This window comes from Littorina saxatilis, linkage group LG4 (assembly GCF_037325665.1).
Source record: "Littorina saxatilis isolate snail1 linkage group LG4, US_GU_Lsax_2.0, whole genome shotgun sequence".
NCBI lineage: Eukaryota > Metazoa > Mollusca > Gastropoda > Littorinimorpha > Littorinidae > Littorina > Littorina saxatilis.
The window spans coordinates 66,387,369-66,415,151 of NC_090248.1; the positions used below are offsets into that span (position 1 = coordinate 66,387,369).

The following is a 27,783-nucleotide window of genomic DNA, read 5'->3' on the forward strand; positions in this document are numbered from 1 at the left end:
TGGCCAGGAAGTTTGTACTGGAAACTTGCATTCTCCCAGTAAGGTAATACATTGTACTACGTTGCAAGCCCCTGGAGCAAATTTTTGATTAGTGCTTTTGTGAACAAGAAACAATTGACAAGTGGCTCTATCGCGATATAACCTTCGTGGTTGAAAACCACATTAAACACCAAATAAAGAAAGAAAGATGGCCAGGAAGTAGTAGCTGGAGTGCAAATGTCAACATTAACTGGTTCACACTTTTCATCTACGGGGGAAAGTTCACCTTGCTATTTTCTTGACTGAAATGCCACTCTAATTCAGTCTGACCTTCTCATGCTGTGCTGCCTGTGTTGTACATACTTTACCCTATGTGTGACATGCCAACTGGATGCTGAGTTTGCCTTAGAGCTTGACACGTAATACTTGCCATAATCTGTTTTGCACAAGACATTTTACAGCTCTTGTACAGTTTATAGCGCGTTGAAAGGCAAATAAAACAAGGTTGACTTGCAAAAGAGACAGAGTCAACCTGTTACCATTACTTAAGCTGTTTGAGTAGTTACAAGAAAGTAAATGCAAGATGCAAGAAATCTAGAGATGAATGATAATGTGTGTTGAGGACCCACGGTGGCACCAGCTCATATTGAAAAGATACATGCTATACAAACCACCAGCTCATATTGAAAAGATACATGCTATACAAACCAGCCAATGGCACTTTGACGTAGCTTCGACGACAGTCTTCTTGTATGTGTGCTAAACCACAGCATGGTAGCGTTTTGTGTTGAAAAGGCTAGATCATCATGAATGAAATGGTATGATGAATAGAATAGCTGGAGTGAATTTGTCTGTGATGACAGTCTTCTTGTGTGTGTACAATGTTCCGCCACAGGTAGCCTTTCTTGTTGGGAAAGGGAGAGAACCATGAATGAAGTACATGTAATGATGAATGGGAGTTAAAATAGCTGGAGAGAAAGTGTAGTCGGTGCAAAGGTACCTGTCTGTGTAATAAAATGATGATAAATTTTATACAAACTAGAATACTCGGAGAGAAGTGTGTTTGGGCACATAGCAAGAGTCTCCGTACTGGCTAGGTAGCAGTCTGTGTAATAAATTGAAATGATGATGAAAACAAAATAGAATAGCAGGAGAGATATAATGCAAGTTGTGTGTGTTGGGGGGGGTGCCTCTAAATGTGAAACTGACCAAAAAACGAGGGTGTGTGTATGCAGGGGACACTTGTAAGCCCTCTCTCTCTCTCTCTCTCTCTCTCTCTCTCTCTCTCTCTCTCTCTCTCTCTCTCTCTCTCTCTCTCTCTCTCTCTCTCTCTCTCTCTCTCTCTCTCTCTCTCTCTCTCTCTCTCTCTCTCTCTCTCTCTCTCTCTCTCTCTCTCTCTCTCTCTCTCTCTCTCTCTCTCTCTCTCTCTCTCAGATACAAATTGGTGTCAGGGCTGCATGTTGTGATGCATGCATTGGCAATTAATTTAATTAATGAAGGGGCGGACATGTATTTCTACATGCACTAATATGCAGTGGCAGCTCCTTAGCTGAGGATTATTGAGGAGTTTTTAAGGGGGTCGAAGTAAACCTTTTAGCTGTTGTTTTGTCTGTCTGTTTCTCTCTGCGTGTGTCTCTCTCTTCTTATTTATCACACTCACACACACACACACACACACACTCACACACACACACACACACACACACACACACACACACACACACACACACACACACACACACACACACACACACACACACACACACACTCATGAACACACGTACACAAGCACAAATAATGTTTTTTCTGTTTTTGTTGAAATATGTAAGGCATAAGCGCTACTGTGCTTAAGTTGGCGTTCTCTAGTGCAGCCAGGCTTAACACTCGCAGAGACATTGATACTGTTATCCCAATGGAAAGATAACGACCATAGGACAGTATTTAATCACCACACATCCCCCCCCCCACCACCCCTTATAGGCAGCCATACTCTGTCTTTTGAGGATAAGAAATTGTTATCCAAGAAGTAACCCTTGTACTGGGGAGCCTGTGACAAGTAACCCCATCACACTCCATCAGTCTCATGCACCCTTTTACAACAGATAGCAGAATTAGCCTCAAAGGGCCAAGAAAAGATAGAGATAGGCCTGTGTAGCAGCACTGAGGCCTCAACCTGACAGCCTTGTGATTTACCTAGCAGAACAGACACATATAACACTGGCTGCCATCCCATGGACAAAAACCAGATTGGAAAACCATTAGATGGCTGCCACGTCATTCCATATGTTTCTTCTTTGTTTGTGATCCTGTGTGGGTGATGAAACATTGTTTGTTTGGGTTGTGTGTGTTCTTGTCTTGGCAAAGTTTGTGTTTCTGTTTGGGTAATGCTGGGAATATTTGGGGTATTAGTGCCAGTGGGGTATGTCGTAAATCGGGGTGAGCGTACCTGTCTTTTTCTTTGTGTATTTCTGTTTCTTGAGGCTACACTGCTGTGTTCTTTGTGGTTTTCAGATCATGTTAGCTCTTTCTTGTTTACCACATGTATTTGTTGTTTTCATTCCTCATCTTGATTGGTCTCCTTTGCTCCTTGAGGTTGTATTTTATCAGTTGAAATCTAAAATTACCAGAAATGAAATGATCAACCAATCAGAGCTACCATTTCATGTTTCATTAAACAATGTGTTGCATCAAATATGACTTAATCAGTTTATTTTTGCCTAGCCAAACTGTGCCACCATAACCAAGTAACCTGTCTCTTTGAGAACAAGGTTTTGTATGTGCTGGTCACTTTCTGTCTCGTTTGTAAAATGGCTACCTCAATCATCTGTCGACCAAATATTGCTTGTAGAATGTGTATGGCAGGCAAAACAAGGAGTTTGGTGGAGAGAATATCACACATATTTCCAAACACTTTGACCTGAAGTAGTGTAAGACCACGCTTATGGCCTTTCCCCTCTGTGTGTTGACCTGAAGTAGTGTAACATCACGCTTATGTCCTTTCCCCTCTGTGTGTTGACCTGAAGTAGTGTAACATCACGCTTATGTCCTTTCCCCTCTGTGTGTTGACCTGAAGTAATGTAACACCACGCTTATGGCCTTTCCCCTCTGTGTGTTGACCTGAAGTAGTGTAACACCACGCTTATGGCCTTTCCCCTCTGTGTGTTGACCTGAAGTAGTGTAACACCACGCTTATGTCCTTTCCCCTCTGTGTGTTGACCTGAAGTAGTGTAACATCACGCTTGTGTCCTTTCCCCTCTGTGTGTTGACCTGAAGTAGTGTAACACCACGCTTATGGTCTTTCCCCTCTGTGTGTTGACCTGAAGTAGTGTAACACCACGCTTATGTCCTTTCCCCTCTGTGTGTTGATCTGAAGTAATGTAACACCACGCTTATGGCCTTTCCCTTCTGTGTGTTGCAGACATACGGCAGCAGCTGTGCGACCAGCTAAAATGCCTGGACATCAAGCTGGAGACGGAGGTGTCCATCGTGGCCGAGCTGCAGGAGTTCTTCAAGCGCCGCGCCGAGGTGGAGCTGGAGTACTCACGCAACCTGGACAAGCTCGTCAAGCAGATGATCGCACGCCACCGGGCTGAAAAACAGAAGTATGCACTTCAACTAGTACTTCTTTGTGTTGTGATGTGAAAGGTTTAGTTCTTGGTTGGGGAGAGGTCCAGGAAATGGGCTCTGTTGTGTAGGTCATGATTTCTGTACAGCATTTTAGGATTGGTCACATCCAAGCAGTGCATGCCTGGACGCCTTTTTTTTTTACGCCGCCTTTATGTAACAAAGCGGCGTATAGAATTCACTCTGTCTGTTTAATTGTTTGTTTTGTTTTTTGTCTCTCTGTTAGGCTCGGAATTAAACTTGTATCTCTGGTTTTAACAGTACAGTATCAAAGTCCCATTTCAGCGCTTCAGATTAATAGCTTTATATATGTGCATGTACTCTGGAATGACTTCAATAGTTTCAATGAGTAGTATACAACGTGTAATTTAACACTCAGAATGCACGCACAAGCACACTAGGTTACACAATGAATGCACGACCCCCCCCCCCACACACACACACTTACAGACACACCAGACAGCCCACTTCCTGCATATGCTCACACACACTCACACACACATGCATCTCCTCTCTTTATTTCTCTTTCACCCTCTACCATGGTCCACCCCACTACCCCCTGATGTTTACCCTGACCTGCTGATGATGGGGAATATCAGAGACCCTGACCTGCTGATGATGGGGAATATCAGAGACCCTGACCTGCTGATGATGGGGAATATCAGAGACCCTGACCTGCTGATGATGGGGAATATCAGAGGCCCTGTCTGCTTGCACATTGCTTTCATCAATAATCCTCCCCAGCCTCTCTAAGATGGAGCAATGCTGCTTGGTCGCTGATCCCATTCTGTGGGGTGCATGACCCCCAAGGGCTCTGTTTCATAATTCATATGCTCTGACTGGGTTATGGTGACCTCGCAGTCACTCGGAATCGGATGTGCTACAGTGGTACCTTTGAAAAGGATATCGTTTGGCGTCAGCAGCCTGCAAGACGTCAAAACATGCGCTCCTCCCTTCCGTTGATCAAATGCCAGAAGTGGTTTTTCAAGGTATTGTCACAGATACAGACAGATACAAAACTTCTTTCAAATAGCAGAAATCCTTGCCCTGATTTGCTCAACTTTTTTCATGATAGGGGAAAGGTCACTCCAAGGCCTACCCTAAACTTTTTTTTAACAAATTGTAGAAGTTTCTGTGTGTGTCCATTTCGGCAAATGTGCAGAAAAAAGACATCTTGGCAACCTCCCTGCTGTGGTGTTATAAGGGGACACCATGGGAAGCAGCCAACAGTGTCCTCACGGTGCAGGTGTCCTCTCCTGAAAGGTTGACTTCAGACCAACTTGTAGACCAAGGGCCAGTGACAGGTGTCTTTTATTGGGAGGTGTCCTTATTATCTAAGGGGCCTTGCGTTGCAGGTACCTCCTGTACTTGTGACGTAAGGCTCCTCTGATTAGTGGACACCCCTGTTAAGGGACAACATCTGTTGTTTTATTCTAGTGGTTTATTCAGTGTCCCTGGCTATAGAGGACACCTTCAGTGTTGGGACACTTTTCATTAAATAAACACATGGTGTTCTCTCATGACAGGTAGCACTGTGTGGCAAATGGTCCACCTGTCGCTATTAATCAGAAAATGTCAAGCTGTCTTCACACCTGGTGCATGATGAATGATTTCATTTGATTTCATACTTTGATCTCCCCTCTTTCTTTTTTTAAACATGTCTACTCATCAAACATAGGGTTTTGTTTTTTCCCCCCACTGGTATGAGATGATATTGGGCTGAAAAACTTTTAGGGGAGAGAGAGCTCCAGGCATGGTGAATGCAAATGCAACAACTGGGAAATGACTTACCCACTTAAAAAAGAAAGGTTTTGACACGTAAAAAGTGCTCAATTTTGTTATGAATCATATTCACAACTGCAAAAATGTTCACTTAGCAGAGAGACCCACAACCCAGCCCTCATGACCAGGTTCCACCCCCTGCCCCTCATAAGTTACCTGCCCGCTTAGCACTCTCTGCCCTGAGAGGCCCTTTCAGTACTGGCGAGGGCACTTACCTGGCCAGGGTGGCAGGTGTTTGTATTCTGCTCTCTTTCAGCCAGGTAAAGAGAGGGTTGAATGTGCCGCAGTATTGGGGTAAAACTGCTGTGTTTGCCCTGCCGTCTTGCACTAAAGGGGTGGATGTTTGACCAACAGATCAGGGTAGGGGGGGCGGGTGTGGGGTCTGACTTCCAGTCACAACAAGTGGAATGATCATTTGGTTTTGGTTGCTGTTGTTTTCTCCTTTACTCAATGAGTAACTCTGACTTTATGGCATCCCTTCATAACAAGTAGACCCCAAGTGGGCTGATTTGTAATGGAGTGATCATTTTGTTTTGGTTGCTGTTGTTTCTCTCAAATGGCGTTCCCTTCCTACTACTATCGCTGAGTGCATGCTTTGTTTTTACTCAGACACTGAAAAATAACATTAGTCTTTGTAATGGGCAGAATACCTGCGCAGTTTCAGCGGCACAGACGACGTACAGCCTATTATTTATGCCGCGATAGGGATTATGACGAGTACTTGGCCTGTTTTCCTTTCATGCAACGTGTAGCGGGCTGGGATAATCTGCAGTGCGTCGTCGGTCCTGCTGAAGTTACATATGTGAGCGGAGCCCCTAATTGTTACTGTTACACAAACAAGAGTATTACCTTTGGCGTTGGGCAAGCCTGCCTCTGTGTTAACCCCGTTCCTGTGGTTGACTTCTTTGAACTGCTGCTGAGAGCACAGTGTGAGCTGAACCCAAGCCCTGTTAGAGAATGAGAGTTGATTGAATCAGCCGGGACAATTGGCAGTCACAGCACTAGAATGATACTGATGGATAGATGAGATTATCATTCATTATTATTTGTTATTATTTATTATTGGTCATTTCATACTTTCATAATAACATCCTGAAGAAGGCAGTTTGCCGAAATATTGAAAAAGAAAAATATAACCTGGTTAGTGATGTATCCACTTTTGTTTAAATAAATAAATGAGATATTGAGATGGATAGATCTACTGGCAGAATTTGACAGTTGGGAGCTGAACCTCAAGGGAGAGGTGCAACCATAGTGGATTCATGAATGAACGATTATAAAATGTGCTGGCAGAATTTGACAGTAGGAGCTGAACCACAGAGGTGCAACCATAGTGTATTCATGAATGAAAGATGAAAATGTGCTGGCAGAATTTGACAGTGGGAGAGCTCTAGAGTGGGTGTGAGTGTGATGTATGGCGACCTCTGTGCGCCTCAGTGGAACCATCTGTGCTCCCCCTGTCAGTGATGGCAGTGTTGACTCTTTTCCAGGGGAGGTTGTGACCATGCATGAGTGGTTTGCAGTGCTCCGCCTCTCATTTCTGTCCTGTGTTTGGGGGGTGCATTTACTTAACGAGGGTTCATGCTTTCCCCTTGGTTCAGGAGGGGAAAAAAAGATCCAGCTGCAGCAAGCCCATGATACATGAAACATCTAAGAAACTATGGAGAGCACAAACGCAGGGTTTTTATGCTACCCTGTCATCATCTTCTTCTGCTCCTGCTGCAATGTACAACTACAAAGCTGATCTTAGCGAAACCATAACAGTGGAATGGTCAACAAGACATGGAAGAAAGCAAAGCTTGCTGCTCTGATTTATTTTGATTCTGCCCCTGCATGTGTACGAAGCTGCTTGCCATGCTTCTGATATTCTACATTTCACCCTTCTTTGTGTCTGTCTAGAAAAGAACAAACAATATCACAGAAACCTAACATAAGGGAGTAACGGTCAACAACCTTACAAGCTTGCTTATGGATACTTGCTGCCCTGACTTCTCCTGCTTGTGTACAAAGCTGCTTGCCATACTTATCCTAGATTTCACCCTTCTTTGTGTGTGTTGAAGCACACAAGAACAACAATATCACAGAAACGTTACATAATCGCGTAATGGTCAATAATGAAGCAACCACAATGAAGCAAAGCTTGTGGGGCGGGGATGTAGCTCAGTCGGTAGCGCGCTGGATTTGTATCCAGTTGGCCGCTGTCAGCGTGAGTTCGTCCCCACGTTCGGCGAGAGATTTATTTCTCAGAGTCAACTTTGTGTGCAGACTCTCCTCGGTGTCCGAACACCCCCGTGTGTACACGCAAGCACAAGACCAAGTGCGCACGAAAAAGATCCTGTAATCCATGTCAGAGTTCGGTGGGTTATAGAAACACGAAAATACCCAGCATGCTTCCTCCAAAAACGGCGTATGGCTGCCTAAATGGCGGGGTAAAAAACAGTCATACACGTAAAATTCTACTCGTGCAAAAAACACGAGTGTACGTGGGAGTTTCAGCCCACGAATGCAGAAGAAGCAAAGCTTGCTGCCCTGCCCTGACTTCTGCTCCTGCTTGTGTACAAAGCTGTTTGCCATACTTTCGGTATCCTACATTTCACGCTTCTTTGTGTGTGTCCAAGAATATAGAAACCTTACACAAATGGTCAATAAGCTTATGAGCTTGCTGCACTGACTTCTTCTGCTTGTGCTCCTGCTTGTGTACAAAGCTGCTTGCCATACTTATCCTAGATGTCACCCCTCTTTGTGTGTGTTGAAGCAGACAGGAACAATGGGCGACGATGTCCACGTACACCTGCTGGAAACACCTGCTGGGCATCACGCGCAAGGAGAGCCAGAACCACAACGTCATGAGCGAGCTGTTCAGCAACACCATGGTTCACCGGCTTCAGGAGGTCATGGACAACTCACAGCGCATCTTCAGAAAGGTCAGTTTGAAAGTTGTAGCTGTTATTGATAGTACAGTAAAACAGCCCTTTTAAGACTTTCTCCCTGTCAAGACCTTGCTTTTTCACATGTCTTGTTGGTTTAAGCGTGTTTTTATTAATTTCTTGTATACATGTTATATACAGTAACAACATTAAGAACGTTAACAAGCAGACTGCTTATGGACACGTTCCAAAACTAATAATCAATACACATTCTGATAACAAGACATGGCGAACAAGTGATAACTTCAACCCTTTTCTTTCAAAATATTTCATAATATTTTATACAAATAAAGAGAGAGAGAGAGAGAGAGAGAGAGAGAGAGAGAGAGAGAGAGAGAGAGAGAGAGAGAGAGAGAGAGAGAGAGAGAGAGAGAGAGAGAGAGAGAGAGAGAGAGAGAGAGAGAGAGAGAATGCTTTGCTACATCTACTGCTGTCACTGTTAATATAATATCAGCCGAAGCGATCAGTTGACATAACGTAATCTTGTACAGCAGAAAATATTTTCGTATTCAAAGATATAGTTAAATCAGTATTGCCAAACAAAAGTGTTTTGCAATCCAGAGCGTACGTTGGTAGACTATTGAATAAAATGGTTCTACATGTATGTTCTTTAAATTTTGGACAATGTAACAAAAAGTGTTCAGCGTCTTCCGTGCGTACTCCACACGTGCATTCTAAATTATCAGAGAGGTGTCGGTTAACAAGGTCTTGTTGCAAATCGCTCATATTTAATCTCAACCTGCTGTGAAATACCTGTGCCTTACGGTTGCCTAAATAATAATACTGTGGAACAACAACATCTCCATTCATCAAAAATCTTTTAAATTCACCAATTGACTGCGTTTGTCGTATATTTTCTGGAAGATTATTCCACAAAGCTGTTGTTGAAGGAAAAAATGAAGATTTACATAACATGTCTTGTTCATAACCTCTGTAGATTTACCTCCTTTTTAAGACTTGATTTTACAGGCAGCGTGTGAAAAAATCTATGTCTTGATTAAGGAAGGATGGCTCCCCCATAGTATTGTTTACCCTGACAAATTTCTGGCAAAGATTTCAACCCCACATGCACCTGTGTGCGTCTTCACGTAGATATCTTGGAATCTGGGCACATACAGTGTTTGCTGGTTCTGCAGAATGGGATGAATTTTTGTATTTATGCGTGGCTTTTTGTCTGTTTTCACAGATGCTTGTCATTTTGACCCCCTCACCTGTTCATTGTCTTTTGCACCCAAGGGAATGTTTTGCTAAAACTGCGGTGAGGCTGGGTACAGGCTGGGTACAGTGGGTGAGGCAGGGTACAGTGGGTGAGGCTGGGTACAGTGGGTGAGGCTGGGTGGGGGTATGACTACCACCTGTTCTTCCTCTGTTTGCCATCTCAGTGATATGCATGATAGCGTGGTTGAGAGGGGTTTCATGCAGAGAAGCTTATTTTGCTGTCTCCTGGGACCCCTGTTGCTCCTCTTGTCTGTATTCTGAGGTACAAATTGGAACTTTTCTTTCTTTCTTTCTTTATTTGGTGTTTAACGTCGTTTTCAACCACGAAGGTTATATCACGACGGACAAATTGGAACCCCTTTTTAAGATCTCGCAAAGTCTGAGAGAGTCCGGTCTTTAGAGGAGGGAGTCTTAAAATGGAGTTTACTTTGCAGTTGCTATGAAAAGAATCTGGAGAGAAAAAAATAGGCTCTCAAGGGAAGGGGGGGGAGGGGGTGTCTTAAAAGGGAAAGGGGGGGCTCAACTGTAGTTGTCTTTCCCTTCTTTTCTTTTCTGCCGTTTGTTCAGCTTTCCAGCAGGCTTCAGATGGACATCCTGGCAAACCAAACATCTTTTTGTTTTACTGTATTGTAAGCACATGTTCCTGTGTTTAGTTTAGGATAGCAAGAGCATCTTTTCTACCCATGTTGAAGAAAAACCTAAACTTTCATAGCCTAAAGGAAGTGCGGTCTCTCCCCACCCAGCTGCATTTGAATCTCAAGAAGATGCTGGAAATGCACTTCAGGTTAATATTTAAACCATGGAGTTTAAACATAGTGGTTGCACTGATGTAAATGCACATGCTAACCACAGAACTTGCAGACACAAACATTTTGCGTCAATTTAAAAAAAAATATGAAGAGGTTTTGTGTTGTTGTTCTTAGTCAAAATCAGCACGAGAATACAATTTTAAAAAGTTGGTGTAAACCACGGCTTTGCTTACCATGAGTACTTTTGGTAAAATGGAGATTTCAGAATTACATTTTTAAACTTGGATCATATCATATACAGTTCTTTTTAAAATTATCAGTTATTCAGACACACGATAATACAAGTTATATTGGCGTAAAAGAGGACTAGTTGAGGGTGATGTAGAGCAGCTTGGCTTAAGAAAAACACATAACCTTGTCATTGGCAATGTCAGATGCCTATAGACTTTCACTAGAAATGTACCTCAAGAGAAAACACGCCCTTTCCATGCATTAATGTGAAAATGGAACCACTCTTCGTGTCCAAATTATCCCCCTTTGTTGAGATCCCTCTTGCACCATTAGGCTGGGAATGGGATGAAGAGCAACTGTTTTCTTCCAAACACAGTTCCATGGGTAAAATGCTGGGATAGAAAAGAGTTGCTAGCGCGATTACCCCTTCTCACTTACATGTAAGTGATGTGTCATTACACACAAGGGGGTAAAATGGAGCAGGGGTGGGGAGGGGGGGGGGGGCGTGGTGTTGGGATGATGGAGGCATTGAACAAGATGTACATTGGGGTGGAGGTGACAGAGACAAACAAAAAAATACGGCTGGGGCAAGTTGTGCATGTCAAATTAGCAGCGTTTCAGGAACGTAATTGCAGCAGGCTGTTCAAAAACATTCACAGAATAAACAAAGTGGGAATGTGGGATGGGGACTGTGTGTGAAAAGACTGCAAGATTTGTTTGAACGTTTTTCTGGGACTGAAGAGAAAATGGGACCGAAAAAACATTCACCAATTTCAGTTGAGTTGTTTATCCTGCAGGAGAGCTTGGTATGACATGCCGAGTGGAACCACACCCCCCCCCCCCCCCCCCCTCTTAAAACCCTGCTCTTTCAGATTTTCTGTTGATAATGTCTGTAAGTATGCCTCCCATTTGAAGACTGCTAACTTTTAAAGATAGACCTGACTTTTTTCAGAATTCTGACAAACCTAGAAGTAGGGTTCTACTGTATTCATTTTGTCTGAAATGTCGAGACCTTCATCAAAACATTTTGGATTCCACGCTGTGTGAAAGGATGAGAATATTGGGTGGACGACATGTCAGTGTGCCATTTAACCTCTAATGCGGAATGTTTACATTGTGTTTGCAGTGTCGTGAAATTGGGGGAGAGTCCCATGAAGACATCCTCAAAGTGCTCAACGAGCTGCAGAGTGTGAGTATGAAACTGTTAAGTGTTTGTTTGTTGACGTTGTTGGTGGTACAGTGGTACCTGTAGTGGAGGGCTACAGTCAAAAGGGGACGTCTCCATGTCAAGGATACTTTTGTCCCTCAGTCTGTTGAGCCTGGTTTTAATTGGGCGAAATCTTCGAGCTCGCTGCACAAAGCTTTAAAAATGAATTTTCTGTAAAAAGACTTTGCAAAGAGAACTTCTGGCTCAATTAAGGAGGGTCTTGAACTAAAGCATATTCTCCTTGTCATGGGAAGGCTTTAGGGGCTGAAAAGACACAACTGTGGCTTTTTAAATTTAGTTAAGTTTTGACTGAATGTACATATTTCAGGGAACAGGGGCATCAGAGGGACACAAGGGTGTGTGTATGTGTAGAGTGATTAAAAAACAACTACTGGACAGATGATCATAAAGTTTTGCATGTTAATTTTTCCAAATAATAACACTCATTTTTTTAACATTTTTTTTTATAAAAGTGATTGATGATGTCATATTTGCCTGTTTGCAAAAGTTGAGGCCATACTGTCACAGACACTTTTTTTTTTTTATCAATTTGATTCAAACTATTGTCACACAATCTTAGACCCAGTCCGTGTTACTGCATTGTTACGTACGATAATGTTATTTCTTATGTATGAGCATGTTAAATATTTATAATGCTGAGCTCTATATTGAAATCCATCGTGTCTACAGGCAATGAAGACGTACCACGTCTACCAGTCCGAGGCCAAGCAGGCAGAGGTCAAGCTACGCAGTGTGGAATCCCAGAAGGCCAAAGTGGAATCGCAGTTGTCGGGCAAAAACACCACCAGTCGCAAGCTCAAGGGTCTAGAACGACAGTCTGAAAAGGTTAGAACAAATTGTCTGGTTTGGGAGATAAAACAGCATGCATTTTTGTAGATAAGTCACCATTGAATGCCAATGGTAAATACTGTAGCAGGAATGTTTGGTGAGCTCAGTGATGTGCTTACTCCCTAAGTTCAATAGGGCTACTCAGAAAAGGTTGAAATTGTGTTGTTGTTGTTGTTGTGAGTTTGTTTTATGTAGGCGGTTGTTGGTTTTTCCTTTCACAGTGTTGGGACTGAAAAAGAACACTCTGTGACAAATAGCCTATGATTGATCGGAACATAATATTATGTACAGTGTACCTGGTTTCATTGTTAGAAGTAAATGTTCTTCTCAGAATGCTGCATAACAGTTTAAAATAGATGAAACATACATTGTTTATAAAAAAAAGTTTACATGTGATCACTGTGAATTGGCCAAATTTTAGCTTTTGGTTTATTGCCTTTATGTTTTGATGACCTTTTGGTTTGATGACCTTTTGGTTTGGTGACCTTTTGGTTTGTTAACCGTTTGTAGCTACGCTAATGTAAATGCATTCAAGGGAAGCGGTGTTATCACATATTCTTTACTCCCTTCCCTCCAGCCCTAGTTACGTCTGAATAATGCCAGAAGCGGAAGCAGAAAGCGCAACACTTGATACAGGATAAGCCTTGTGCCCTGCACCTGACAGAGGGTGGAAGCAGGTTTCACTGAGAGTTACACCCCTTGTCGGGAAAAACTTGGCAGTTATCTTTCTTTTATGTCCTTTAAATGCGGAACCTGCAGGAGAAATTACTCACTCTTATCTGTAATGATATGGCGGCCTAGAATGTTTATGCTGACAAGATGAAAGGTAGAAATGAAAGGAAGAAAAGGGGCATGCATTTCAGGGTTTGCACATTAGGGGAAGACTTTGTGTAGAAGGGGGGGGGGGGGGGCTTTAATGCCAGACTGTTCTGGTGAATGAGACAATTATCAGAAGAGTAGGGCAGGTTTACGTGAGCTTGCAGCATGTGCAGTAATTCATGAAGAAAATGTTACGCGTATACGCCTAAAGCATCTACCCTATCAGTCAATACAATCATGGACCAAAACATGAGTGAAACCAAAACATTTTTGAGGAAACTGCATTTTCATTCCTATTCTGTTATGAATTAGCGTACGTATTGTTTCCCTTGAAAAATTAAATACTCAAGTATCACTGTTGCGCTCTCTTCCCACCCCCCAACCGCCATCTCCTCAACCCTACGAGGCTATGTCTCTTTCTGTCTGCCTAGCCCTAGCCCCACCCCCCAACCGCCATCTCCTGAACCCTACCAGGCTATGTCTCTTTCTGTCTGCCTAGCCCTAGCCCCAACCGCCATCTCCTGAACCCTACCAGGCTATGTCTCTTTCTGTCTGCCTAGCCCTAGCCCCACCCCCCAACTGCCATCTCCTGAACCCTACCAGGCTATGTCTCTTTCTGTCTGCCTAGCCCTAGCCCCACCCCCCAACCGCCATCTCCTACACCCTACGAGGCTACGTCTCTTTCTGTCTGCCTAGCCCTAGCCCCACCCCCCAACCGCCATCCCCTCAACCCTACGAGGCTATGTCTCTTTCTGTCTGCCTAGCCCTAGCCCCACCCCCCAACCGCCATCTCCTCAACCCTACGAGGCTACGCCTCTTTCTGTCTGCCTAGCCCTAGCCCCACCCCCCAACCGCCATCTCCTGAACCCTACGAGGCTATGTCTCTTTCTGTCTGCCTAGCCCTAGCCCCACCCCCCAACTGCCATCTCCTCAACCCTACGAGGCTATCTCTCTTTCTGTCTGCCTAGCCCTAGCCCCACCCCCCAACCGCCATCTCCTCAACCCTACGAGGCTATGTCTCTTTCTGTCTGCCTAGCCCTAGCCCCACCCCCCAACCGCCATCCCCTCAACCCTACGAGGCTATGTCTCTTTCTGTCTGCCTAGCCCTAGCCCCACCCCCCAACCGCCATCTCCTCAACCCTACGAGGCTATGTCTCTTTCTGTCTGCCTAGCCCTAGCCCCACCCCCCAACCGCCATCTCCTCAACCCTACGAGGCTATGTCTCTTTCTGTCTGCCTAGCCCTAGCCCCACCCCCCAACCGCCATCTCCTACACCCTACGAGGCTATGTCTCTTTCTGTCTGCCTAGCCCTAGCCCCACCCCCCAACCGCCATCTCCTCCACCCTACGAGGCTATGTCTCTTTCTGTCTGCCTAGCCCTAGCCCCACCCCCCAACCGCCATCTCCTCAACCCTACGAGGCTATGTCTCTTTCTGTCTGCCTAGCCCTAGCCCCACCCCCCCAACCGCCATCTCCTCCACCCTACGAGGCAATGTCTCTTTCTGTCTGCCTAGCCCTAGCCCCACCCCCCAACCGCCATCTCCTACACCCTACGAGGCTATGTCTCTTTCTGTCTGCCTAGCCCTAGCCCCACCCCCCAACCGCCATCTCCTACACCCTACGAGGCTATGTCTCTTTCTGTCTGCCTAGCCCTAGCCCTAGCCCCACCAACCATCTTTCTTCCTTTTCTCAAGCACACACAAATGTGCTCAGGTGTTTGCACATGCATACACCCACACACACACACCATTTGCACAATTTGCAACACTACGTTTGAATAGAAACAAAAGATTGATAGGCAGCTGCTAACAGGAGCAGTGTTACCCCTCTCTCTAAAAAAAGAAGACAGAAGCTAACCGAGCTATACCCAGGGATCACAATGTAGGCGACAGTGTTTTGTTGCATCTTTCCCTTTTCTTCAGACGCCCCAGCTGTCTTGACCTGTTGAGTCATAGCTGCAGACAAAAATGGGGAGAGGGATAGTTGGGAGAGGGGGAGGGGGGGGGGGGATGAGGAAGAGTAAAATTGATTGGTGAGGAAAGGGGGGGCTCAGAGATATTAGGAAGGGATATTGAAGAAGAGGGAGGGGAATTTGTGGTCATGAGGAGGGGGGGGGGGGGGTAGTGGGAGGGGGGGTATTGAGGAGGGAATTTTGGTTTGAGAAGAAAGAGCTTATATCAGAAGAGTGACAGACGAAAGCTAACCAGAGATTTAAAACAAAAAAAGAAGAGGTTTGGGGGGGGGGGGGGGGGGTGGGATTTTGAGGAGGAGGGAGAGTAAAACGTTGCTGAGGAGGGGGAGTGGTGTTGAGGAGGGGTTAAATTTGGCTTGAGGAAGACGAGCTTGCATCAGGAGAGAGTGTCAGACAAAGAGGACTGCAGACAGCCAGGCATCAAGCATTGATTACACATCTCTTCCCTCTTCCTACACACACTGGTCTCAGCCAATGCCCACAGCCATATTATCATGAAGGAGAAATGGAAGGGGGGGGGGAGGAGGGGGAGGGGTGGGAGAGAAAGAACTTAAAAAAGTGGAGCAGTGAGAGAGTGGGGGATGAATAAGGAACGTTCTTGCATTTGACAAATATCAGACATAAAAATGTTCACGTAAATGTGTTATTTGTCGTCTCAGTTTTGAAGCCCCAGCTATGCTGGATTTGTGGGTTGTGGGGTTTTTTCAAGTCAAAATGCTAGTCCTGGTGATAAACAGTGCGTAGAAATGCTTTGGTTTTCTGAGTGTGGCGCTCATGAAAAGCAGTGTGGAAACAAAAGCTGTTTACAATGATAGACATACAATTACTTACACATTATCTGGATGAGGTAGGTTACCATAGGCTCCTGTGTCTGTATCTGCACTATGATCATGTACACTTCCTCCTTCTACAAGTCTTCACTTTATCAGATGTATGTACCTCAGAATATCTTTCTGGCGTTCATACTTCTGAACTACTAACGAGTTGTTGCTTCTGCAGATTTACTTTCAGGAAGAAGATAAGCCAACCTTCTATAATAATGTCCACAGATTTAAATTAAAAAAACCCACATGGGCAACAAAACAGATTTAATTGTCAGTTTGTTGTGAAGGTAACAAAATAATGTTATGTTGCAATCGACTCTCATTACCCACAACATGTTCAAAGGTGGCAGAATATTTGTTATTTACTTTTGCTGATGTTGTTTGTGTTTGTGTGTGCTTGTTACAGAAACAGCAGAAGTACTCTGAGAACAAACTGAAGGCCCTGAAAGCTCGCAACGACTACCTGCTGTGTATAGAGGCCGCCAACTCGGCCATCAGCAAATACTTCTCTGACGACATCTCGGATCTCATGGATGTAAGTGCTCACAGCGCCGGCAGAATTTGATCATGTTTTGCTTGTCATTGCGCCAAGGATGGCAGATGTCTGTTTAATTTAAGTAATGCTGTTGTTGTGTGTGTCGGTGGTGGTGGTGTTGTGTGTGTGTGTGTGTGTGTGTGTGCGTGTTTGTGTGTGTGTGTGTGTGTGTTGGTGGTGGTAGTGGTGTGTGTGTGTGTGTGTGTGTGTGTGTGTGTGTGTGTGTGTGTGTGTGTTTAGGCGGGAAGGGAAGGGAGTGGGGGGCAGTCACAATCAGCTTTTCTGATTGCCTTTTCTGTGGGCTTGTTGGTCAGTGCCAAAATGTATATTTCTTGTGTATAGTAAGAAGCTGAAGAATGATGAAGGAAATAGATACAGCACAGTACACAAATCAGCATCAAGCTTTTCTGATTGCCTTTCTGTGGGCTTGTTGGTCAGTGCCAACATGTTTATATTTCTTGTGTATAAGTTATAACAACAAGAAGAAGAAGAATGATGAAAGAAATAGATACAGCACAGTAGCGAGTTCACACATCAGCATCAACCTCACAGACCAGCTGTTGTGCCCAGTAGCAGCAAGCTGACTCATTATCCTGCTGGTTAGAGTGCTTAGCACCATGTAGAGGATGTGGCTTATCTGGCGCTAGGGGGATAAGAGGTGTGTTTTGGACCCTGCAGTACTGTTTGGACAGCGTTATCTGGGGGAGCAGCTGGCTTGCTGGCATTGATGAGAGGAGGTTCTCAAGGTAGTCTGATAAGGAGGCACAGTGGAACCTCCCTTTAAAGACCTTAAAGGCGCAGTAAGCCTCCCGTAAACCATCACAGATACTGTCAGGCTTTTACACACAGTACAAACACCCTTCCATTTGAACGCTCACCAAACGGGAACATCCTAGGTGCCCTACGTAAAGAGCGAGCAATTTTCAAAGAATTAATTTTGCGGATTGTGTCAGAGACAATCGGATGGTGGTGCGTTTTGGCGCAAGACCTAACTTTTAAAATCTAAATAATAAATTGACAGCTTCTTACACAAACATTCTTAAATCATAAAAGAATTCTTTTTTCATCAAAACAAGATCAGTACAATTCGAAGTTTTGAAAAAAGAAAAGCCTGGAAGCAGGGTCACGCAAGGTCATGATTCTCGTAGCAGACGACGGTTTATACCTATGGCCAGTTCCTCTGAACAGTCAAAAGCCATCGCTAGAGTTCTTGTGAACCACAGCCGTTTGTTTCGTGCATAGTCAGAGGTACTTAATAACGTGCTATTGCAGATAAGCTCACAGCGAGTCGCATTCAAATTACTGACGACTACATTGTGAAAAACGGAAACTTGATCACACGGGTTCACGATGGCTCAGGATAAACCACGCAAAACTAAATTCTTTGAAAATTGCTCGCTCTTTACGGAGGGCACCTAGGATGTTCCCGTTTGGTGAGCGTTCAAATGGAAGGGCGTTTGTACTGTGTGTAAAAGCCTGACAGTATCTGTGATGGTTTACGGGAGGATTACTGTGCCTTTAACAAATCTGAGAAAATGGGGTATTAAAAAGGAGGTGGTGTTGAAACGGGGGTACATTTACACAGGTTGTGAACAGAAAGTCTGAGAAAACAGGGTCTTAATAGGGAGGGAGTCTTAAATTGGAGAGTCTTAAAAAGAGGGTTCCACTGTACAGCCCTGGGGGGGGGGGGGGGGGGGGGGAGGGATTAGAATTAGCTAGGGGGGGTTAAGATGAAGAAGGGAGTGGTCTTTGTGGTGGTGATTTTGGATGTAGATTGTTGATTGGAAATAAGCATGCAAGAAACATTCACGTGACCTATATTTTTTACCATATGTCTGCAAGTTGGCTTTTTTGTCCAGGCCGGAGTCCCAGTCATATTCAACATTCGCTTTTCCCCTCCCTGTTTTGTTTTCTCTCACCACCACCATCCCTCCTCCAACACTGTTTTCTCTCTTGCCTTTCATTTGCTGTATCGTGTTATCTTGCACCGTTGTTTTTCTCTCTTGCCTTTCATTTGCTGTATCATGTTATCTTGCACCCTTGTTTTTCTCTTTCACTTGCTGTATCATGTTATCTTGCACCCTTGTTTTTCTCTCTTGCCTTTCATTTGCTGTATCGTGTTATCTTGCACCCTTGTTTTTCTCTTTCACTTGCTGTATCATGTTATCTTGCACCCTTGTTTTTCTCTCTTGCCTTTCATTTGCTGTATCGTGTTATCTTGCACCCTTGTTTTTCTCTCTTGCCTTTCATTTGCTGTATCGTGTTATCTTGCACCCTTGTTTTTCTCTTTCACTTGCTGTATCATGTTATCTTGCACCCTTGTTTTTCTCTCTTGCCTTTCATTTGCTGTATCGTGTTATCTTGCACCCTTGTTTTTCTCTTTCACTTGCTGTATCATGTTATCTTGCACCCTTGTTTTTCTCTCTTGCCTTTCATTTGCTGTATCGTGTTATCTTGCACCCTTGTTTTTCTCTCTTGCCTTTCATTTGCTGTATCATGTTATCTTGCACCGTTGTTTTTCTCTTTTGCCTTTCACTTGCTGTATCATGTTATCTTGCACCCTTGTTTTTCTCTCTTGCCTTTCATTTGCTGTATCATGTTATCTTGCACCGTTGTTTTTCTCTTGCCTTTCATTTGCTGTATCATGTTATCTTGCACCGTTGTTTTTCTCTCTTGCCTTTCATTTGCTGTATCGTGTTATCTTGCACCCTTGTTTTTCTCTTGCCTTTCATTTGCTGTATCATGTTATCTTGCACCGTTGTTTTTCTCTTTTGCCTTTCACTTGCTGTATCATGTTATCTTGCACCGTTGTTTTTCTCTCTTGCCTTTCATTTGCTGTATCATGTTATCTTGCACCGTTGTTTTTCTCTCTTGCCTTTCATTTGCTGTATCATGTTATCTTGCACCGTTGTTTTTCTCTTGCCTTTCATTTGCTGTATCATGTTATCTTGCACCGTTGTTTTTCTCTCTTGCCTTTCATTTGCTGTATCGTGTTATCTTGCACCGTTGTTTTTCTCTCTTGCCTTTCATTTGCTGTATCATGTTATCTTGCACCGTTGTTTTTCTCTCTTGCCTTTCATTTGCTGTATCATGTTATCTTGCACCGTTTTTCTGGGTGGTGAAAGAAAGGGGAAATGTGTTACATGCTCCTGATTTATGGTTTCATGACAGCAATGTTAGAACTTGAATTTTACACAGATTGAATTTCTGATTGATGACAGTGATGAGTTGCCTTTTTGCCCATCTGGCAAATTCCTTGTGACAGTACAATGGGACATTCCTGTTAAGGCCCCCAAAGATCTTAGTGACAGTACAATGGGACATTCCTGTTAAGGCCCCCAAAGATCTTAGAAAACCAGGTCTTAGAAGACAGGGAGTCTGAAAATAGAGGTCATTTTACAGATGTTTAAACAGATATATCTAGGAACTCAAAAGGGTGGTGGTCTTAAAGTGGTGGTGAGGGGGGGATGGGGGGCCCACTGTAGTGACATAGTTTTCAGCATGATTTCTTGCATGTGATGCATCGGAGGTTAGTTTGTCACATGAAAAATTGCCCTTTGGAATTGAATCTGTCTGCTGCCTTGCTCTGCTGCCTTGCGCACAGCGGTGGGATGAGAAAGGATGTGCAATATGACATTTTCTTTGTTTATGTTCTTTCACTCTGCTCGAACCTCACTTGCCTTTTCTCCCACCCCTCCCTACTTGCCTCTTCAGACATGTACACATTCGTGCATGCACCAAAGCACACATACGCGCGCACACACAAGCACACTCGCACACACACACAAGCACACTCGCACACACACAAGCACACTCGCACACACACAAGCACACTCGCACACACACAAGCACACTCGCACACACACAAGCACACTCGCACACACACAAGCACACTCGCACACACACAAGCACACTCGCACACATATCAATACATGCACACTCCCACAGAATCAGTTTCCTACTAAGATATGAAGCATGATCTGCATTTCAATACCCCCTCCACCCTCGTCTGTACTTCTCCCATCTGCAAGAAAAAATATCAAAATCAAAGAAAAAAACAATGCACAAAATCAACAACAAAAACAGTAACAACAAAACATCCAACAACCCCAAAACATCAAAACATCCAACAACCCCAAAACATCAAAACATCCAACAACCCCAAAACATCAAAACATCCAACAACCCCAAAACATCAAAACATCCAACAACCCCAAAACAACAAAACATCCAACAACCCCAAAACATCCAACAACCCCAAAACATCAAAACATCCAACAACCCCAAAACAACAAAACATCCAACAACCCCAAAACATCAAAACATCCAACAACCCCAAAACATCAAAACATCCAACAACCCCAAAACATCAAAACATCCAACAACCCCAACACAACAAAACATCCAACAACCCCAAAACAACAAAACATCCAACAACCCCAAAACAACAAAGAAGTCAATTCATAACCACTAATGTCCTGTGTGATTTTCAGTGTATGGACTTTGGGTACCACAACTCGGTGGGGCGTGCCATGATGATGTACCTGTCAGTACACGAACACCTGCGTAACGAGCACCAGAAGTTCGTTGAGTCGCTCAACAAGTGCATCACGGACCTGGACTCGCGGGCAGACAAACAGAAATTCATGGAGCTCAACAACCAGGTCTTCATGCTGCCCAAGAAGTTTGAGTTCCAACCCTTCAAGGGGGATGAGGTGAGCGCTTGTTTGGTCATGTGGTCGTTTTATGATGGTATGTGAAAGAGAGACAACAGGCAGATGCAGACTTTTTTTTATCACCCTTTTTCACCCAGAGCACCCAATATCGCCAGCTCGAGCTCCCATGTGCACATCACTGAAACATCCGCTATACACTATGCTACCTATAAAACGTATCTGTTTACATTCTACTGGCTTCCTATAATGTTTGAGCATTTAGAATTTATGAAATCTTGCGGTAGTTACTTGCTACGAGCTTTTGAAGTTTAGAATTAACAAGCGATATCACGGTGCGGAAAGGTTCACCAATACTGTTCATGATAGAAATTATTTTTGCTGCCCTATGTTTGAGGTCAAATTGTCCAAGAGGTATGAGGTACAGTATGCAGATGCTATATGATGTTCTAAAAATAGGGAGGAAGGGACAAGAAGAGACAAAGAGAGAATAGAAATGCTATGAGAGGTATGTAGTTCTGTAACCATCTGCAGAGACGGAGAGGAAAGAATCTGTAGTCAGAGTTTTGTGAGGTTACACCATTACACCAGATAGGTTAGCAGACAGACAGATAGATAGATGTCTTACTGACTTTTGGAAATGAATGCTGCATTGGTAGCCAGGAATTATATTAGTTTGCAGGAAAATCTGTTTGAACTCTTGTGTCACTATTGAAATAGACACACAGCATGTTGTAGCACCTATAATGATGTTGTGCGTGTTGATGAACAGATCCGTCAGATCAGTGCCCAGAAGGAGGTACAGGAGGACTTGCTGCAGCGCTACGCTACCATTGACGACAGACTGTCCAGTCTCAAGGTGGAGAATGACGAGGTCGGTCTTCTTCTTCTTCTTCTTCTTCGTTCATGGGCTGAAACTCCCAAGTACACTCATGTTTTGTATGAGTGGGTTTTTATGTGTATGACCATTTTTACCCCGCCATTTAGGCAGCATACGCCGCTTTTGGGGAATATGAGGTCAGTGTCAAACACCAGTCCGGGCGGGGATGTAGCTCAGTCGGTAGCGCGCTGGATTTGTATCCAGTTGGCCGCTGTCAGCGTGAGTTCGTCCCCACGTTCGGCGAGAGATTTATTTCTCAGTCAACTTTGTGTGCAGACTCTCCTTGGTGTCCGAACACCCCCGTGTGTACATGCAAGCACAAGACCAAGTGCGCACGAAAAAGATCCTGTAATCCATGTCAGAGTTCGGTGGGTTATAGAAACACGAAAATACCCAGCATGCTTCCTCCGAAAACGGCGTATGGCTGCCTAAATGGCGGGTTAAAAAACGGTCATACACGTAAAATTCCGCTCGTGCAAAAAACACGAGTGTACGTGGGAGTTTCAGCCCACGAACGCAGAAGAAGAAGAAGATACACCAGTCCCTCTTGTATCGGTCCCCTTCAGTGAGAAGACACCTCCAAATAAAGGACATCACAGGGATGGGATGTGTATGCGGATCCACATAAATGCACTTTTTTCTGTCAGTCAGAATAGCCCATTATTGATGTTCACATTATAGACATTTCTCGGCTTCATCAAGGAAGCTTCTTAGCAGGGGAGGGAAGAAGACCAAACAGCGGAACACATCTTACAGCGATGTCCCTTACTAGATGAGGAACGAAAAGAAGTGTGGCTGTCACCAATTCCCTTGCAGACCAAACTATACGGCAGTCGACAGGAGTTGGAGAAAACGACAACATTTATCACCAGTGCTGGATTGATCGTGTAACCTCTGCGAACGCCAAGAAGAAGCAGGGGAGGGGGCATGCCCCAGTAAACTTTTTTTCATTTCTACTCCAGTCGCATTCCTGGAAGCAGCTCAAATGTATTACTACAGTAGCACCCCCCTGTTAGACCCCCCCTATTTAAGCCCTCCCCCTTTGAAGACCTTTTAGCGTATCATCACATTCATGTCCCTGTAGACTAGCTACCTATGAGGACGTTAAGCCCCCAATTAGTTAGTTCACAGACCTTCAAAAATCTGAGAAAATGGGGTCTTAAAATTGTTGCTCACAACCATCACTGTGTTGGTTACAGATCTGGAAGAGCCTGGAGACGACGGAGAAGGTGCTGGTGGACATGATCCAGGTCAAGGACTACGACATCACCAAGTTCTTCATGGAGGAGAGCGTCCCCCCGCGCTCACCCCACGAGGCGGCCAAGTACCGCGCCGACCGTATGGAGACTGAGACGTACTACCTGGAGGTCAGTGCTGGGATGGCCAAATCTCAAAATTTAAACTCGCCACTCGGGCAAGTAACATCAAGAAAGTCACTAACCCGCCAGAAATGTTGCTGGCCCGTTACATACCACAGTTGCTGCATCTGCAGTGTTATAAAGTTTTGAAACTAGATAGTACAACCAGAAGTGTTGTAATTTACCAGAATTTTGCAGATGAAATGTTGTAACAGAGTTCTTGTTTGACAGAAATTCCGAGAGTACACCATCAGCTGTAACCGGCTGGCCCGGCTGCAGACCAAGTATAACAACATCCAGAAAGCCCTGGGTGACAACGACGTCTCCACCACCGGCCCCGCCAGGTACACCTTAGCAAGGGACCTCTTGTGTCACTGACCCTTTGGTCATAGTAATAGTTATTCTTCTGAAGCGTTCTTTGACACAAAAGGCAATCTCAGGACACTTTACAAAATACAGTGGGCATTACAATTCAACATTTCACCTCTCAAAATATTTGAGGCAATCACACAGCGCTAATCGTGTTAAGAATTTTAGAACAGAGCATGTGTCTGGACATGAAGATATTGGCGCTTACAGAGGCAGACACGCAATGTATGCATTCACACGTGTTCAAGTGCACACACACACTGAATTAAGTATTTATGAGAGAGAGAAGATTGTAGAACACCCAGGGTGTTGAAGTTGCATGTGGGTATGTCTGTGTCTGTCCTTAAGAGAGAACATGTCTTTTTGCTCGATTGAGAGAGAACATATCTGTGTGTGTGCTTGCGAGAGAGACAGAGAGGTTATGTCTGTGTATGGGATTGATTGAGAGGGAAAGAGAGAGAGAGCAAACATGCCTTGAATTTGTGTGTGCTTTATTCAAGTTGCTTGTTTGTTGTTGCAATGAATTGCGGTGTCAATGTATTCAGTGACTCTGGTTTCAGACCACCAGCTCCGCCTCCAAAGCCGAAGAAACGTCGGATCGGTCGCACACCTCCTGTAGGCCAACCCAAACTCTTCGGAGGAAGTCTGGAGGAATACATTGAGGTACTTTTCACAATGCCTACATGTCTCTACAGTGGAACCCCCATGTTAAGACCCATAACAAAAATCAGATCTTAAAATTGGAGGTAAATTTACAGATGTTATGAGCAACAAATCTGAAAAGGCAAGGTCTGAAAAAAGTGGGGGGGGGGGGGGGGGTGTCTTAAAAGGAATGTTCCATTGTAGTAAGATTCGACTTTTTCAGTGGATGACACTGAGTTTTGCATTTTAGGGTAGTTTGCACAAGCTGTTGTGATTAATCGCTCTTTGCTACTTTGCAGGCAACAGGTCAAGAAATTCCACTCGTCATCAAAAGCTGTATTAGAGTCATCAATCTTTATGGTGAGTATCTGGATGTTGCCATGTCTTTTACAAATATCAATCAGACCAGATGCCTCCATCTCTTGTGATGTGTGTATTTTTTTCAAATCCCACTCTCCCTATTGCACCCTAGAAAAATTGTGAAAGCAGAACCTTTTTCTGCCAAACTATATCACAGTAAACTTAAGCATATTGGCTTTGTCAAGAAAATTCTGTAAAGAGGGTTCATCCAACGGTCCATACATAGAATACTATTGCTGCGTTTGTGTAGCCTGTGCCTCCCTTGTTTATTCTAGTTTGTATATCTTGTAAATAGACGAGGGAGTGTGTCTGAAACATGTGTACAGGAAACACGTGAATAATTTGTGTGACTAAAAGCAAGGGGACTTACTCTTTCACAACCCATACAAACCTGACAGAGTTATTTCCAAACTGATTTTTGTATGAGCAGGGTTAAACCACCAGGGTGTGTTCTGAGTTATTTCAGTTTGTGTGTCTGATAAATTGACAAACTTAATGTTTGTGTGAGCAGGGCTACACTATCATGGCGTGTTCAGAGTTATTTCAGTTTGTGTATCTGATAAATTGACAAACTTTATGTTTGTGTGAGCAGGGTTAAACCACCAGGGTTTGTTTAGAGTTATTTCAGTTTGTGTGTCTGATAAATTGACAAACTTAATGTTTGTGTGAGCAGGGCTACACCACCAGGGTGTGTTCTGAGTTATTTCAGTTTGTGTATCTGATAAAGTGACAAACTTAATGTTTGTGTGAGCAGGGCTACACCATCAGGGCGTGTTCCGAGTGTCTGGTGCCCAGGTGGAGATCAACCACTTCAAGAACATCTTTGAGTCAGGTAAGTCAGGTGTTCCTACCATAACACCTGTACCTACGATGTGAGGTCCCTCTGATGAGAAAACACCTCTCAAGAAAGGACACATTCTGTTGTCCCTTTGTCTATCATCTTGACCAAAGTATACCTGCCATGACAGGCCATTTGCAATGCAGGGACATTTTTTGGCAGGTCCCAAGGTTGTTCTTTCATTGCAGGCAGCCCTGTACTCTCATTCCATTTCCACTGCATTAGATAGCTAAAAATAATTGTTACACCTCATCCTTTTGTTGCTACACTGCATTGTGCCTGATGAGTGCAATGAGTCCCTGTGACCGGAATCTGTATGCCATGGGACTTCGTACTGTTCTCATTTTCTCTATACAAAACTGGCGACGAGCTGACAGATAGCGTCTGTCGGATGTTGTGAGAGTGTGGGTGCGCGCGCGACCACATCTGACGCAACATCCGGTGGAGCGAGCCAGGCTGACGAAAGCAATTGTCTGCTACACACGATGCCACAACCTCTGTGCTGCGCCGATTTAAAAACAGGTGTAGAGAAAATGGCAGATGATAAAGATTATGCAAAGACATTATTGTTAAAGACAAAAAGGGGGTGGGGGTGGAGAGGGTGTGTGTACAGGAATGAGCCACTAAACTAGAAGAAGATTTTAAAAGTTCTTCAGCTATTTATATCAGGAAGTTATGTTTGACATAGGTGTGTCTTAAAGTTAAGACCCCACTGTGGACTTGATATCAAATCAATGTATTTCCTGATGACACACGACTGACAGCAATGTTGTAGGACAGCGTTACTATTGATGACTGATGACAGTGCTACAGGACAGTGTTACCTTGCAGGTGAGGACGCGCTTGGGGACGTGGTGGACTCCAGTGACATGAACTCCATCGCCGGTGTCCTCAAGCTGTACTTCAGGGAGCTCAGGGAGCCCCTCTTCCCCCTGCATCTATTCGACGCCCTGGTCGAGTGCACACGTCAGTAGTCTACTCTTTTTATATTTAGTCAAGTTTTGACTAAATATTTTAACATCGAGGGGGAGTCGAAACGAGGGTATGGTGTATGTGTGTCTGTGCGTGTGTGTGTGTGTGTGTGTGTGTGTGTGTGTGTGTGTGTGTAGAGCGATTCAGACTAAACTACTGGACCGATCTTTATGAAATTTGACATGAGAGTTCCTGGGTATGAAATCCCCGAACGTTTTTTTCATTTTTTTGATAAATGTCTTTGATGACGTCATATCCGGCTTTTCGTGAAAGTTGAGGCGGCACTGTCACGCCCTCATTTTTCAACCAAATTGGTTGAAATTTTGGTCAAGTAATCTTTGACGAAGCCCGGGGTTCGGTATTGCATTTCAGATTGGTGGCTTAAAAATTAATTAATGACTTTGGTCATTAAAAATCTGAAAATTGTAAAAAAAATTAAAAATTTATAAAACGATCCAAATTTACGTTTATCTTATTCTCCATCATTTGCTGATTCCAAAAACATATAAATATGTTATATTCGGATTAAAAACAAGCTCTGAAAATTAAATATATAAAAATTATTATCAAAATTTTTTTTTCGAAATCGTTTTAAAAACCCTTTCATCTTATTCCTTGTCGGTTCCTGATTCCAAAAACATATAGATATGATATGTTTGGATTAAAAACACGCTCAGAAAGTTAAAACGAAGAGAGGTACAGAAAAGCGTGCTATGCAGCATAGCGTAACCACTACCCCGCTCTTCTTGTCAATTTCACTGCCTATGCCGTGAGCGGTGGACCACGAGTATACGGTCTTGCTGCGTTGCATTGCGTTCAGTTTCATTCTGTGAGTTCGACAGCTACTTGACTAAATATTGTATTTTCGCCTTACGCGACTTGTTTAATAATGATAATAATAATAAATCGCTTTTCTGAAGCGCAAGTCCTGATAACAGCTCCACGCACTTTACAATTCCAATACAAAAAACATAAA

General features: G+C 43.9%; 1 protein-coding gene across 8 annotated transcripts in view; it reads left to right on the forward strand.

Annotated features, from left to right (window-relative positions):
- LOC138965417 (SLIT-ROBO Rho GTPase-activating protein 3-like) overlaps positions 1 to 27,783 on the forward strand; it is a 181,007-nt gene that overhangs the window by 139,163 nt on the left and 14,061 nt on the right. For 5 of the 8 annotated variants that reach the window (XM_070337569.1, XM_070337571.1, XM_070337564.1 and 2 more), the window contains exons 2-14: positions 3,398 to 3,581; positions 8,141 to 8,309; positions 11,637 to 11,699; positions 12,408 to 12,563; positions 16,587 to 16,715; positions 21,209 to 21,430; positions 22,161 to 22,262; positions 23,468 to 23,635; positions 23,858 to 23,970; positions 24,541 to 24,658; positions 24,937 to 24,997; positions 25,752 to 25,829; positions 26,667 to 26,801. In XM_070337569.1, the coding sequence (XP_070193670.1) occupies positions 3,398 to 3,581; positions 8,141 to 8,309; positions 11,637 to 11,699; positions 12,408 to 12,563; positions 16,587 to 16,715; positions 21,209 to 21,430; positions 22,161 to 22,262; positions 23,468 to 23,635; positions 23,858 to 23,970; positions 24,541 to 24,658; positions 24,937 to 24,997; positions 25,752 to 25,829; positions 26,667 to 26,801 (1,698 nt within the window). The remainder of the gene's footprint in view (positions 1 to 3,397; positions 3,582 to 8,140; positions 8,310 to 11,636; positions 11,700 to 12,407; positions 12,564 to 16,586; positions 16,716 to 21,208; positions 21,431 to 22,160; positions 22,263 to 23,467; positions 23,636 to 23,857; positions 23,971 to 24,540; positions 24,659 to 24,936; positions 24,998 to 25,751; positions 25,830 to 26,666; positions 26,802 to 27,783) is intronic. The other 3 variants (XM_070337567.1, XM_070337565.1, XM_070337568.1) reach the window with 3 other exon arrangements.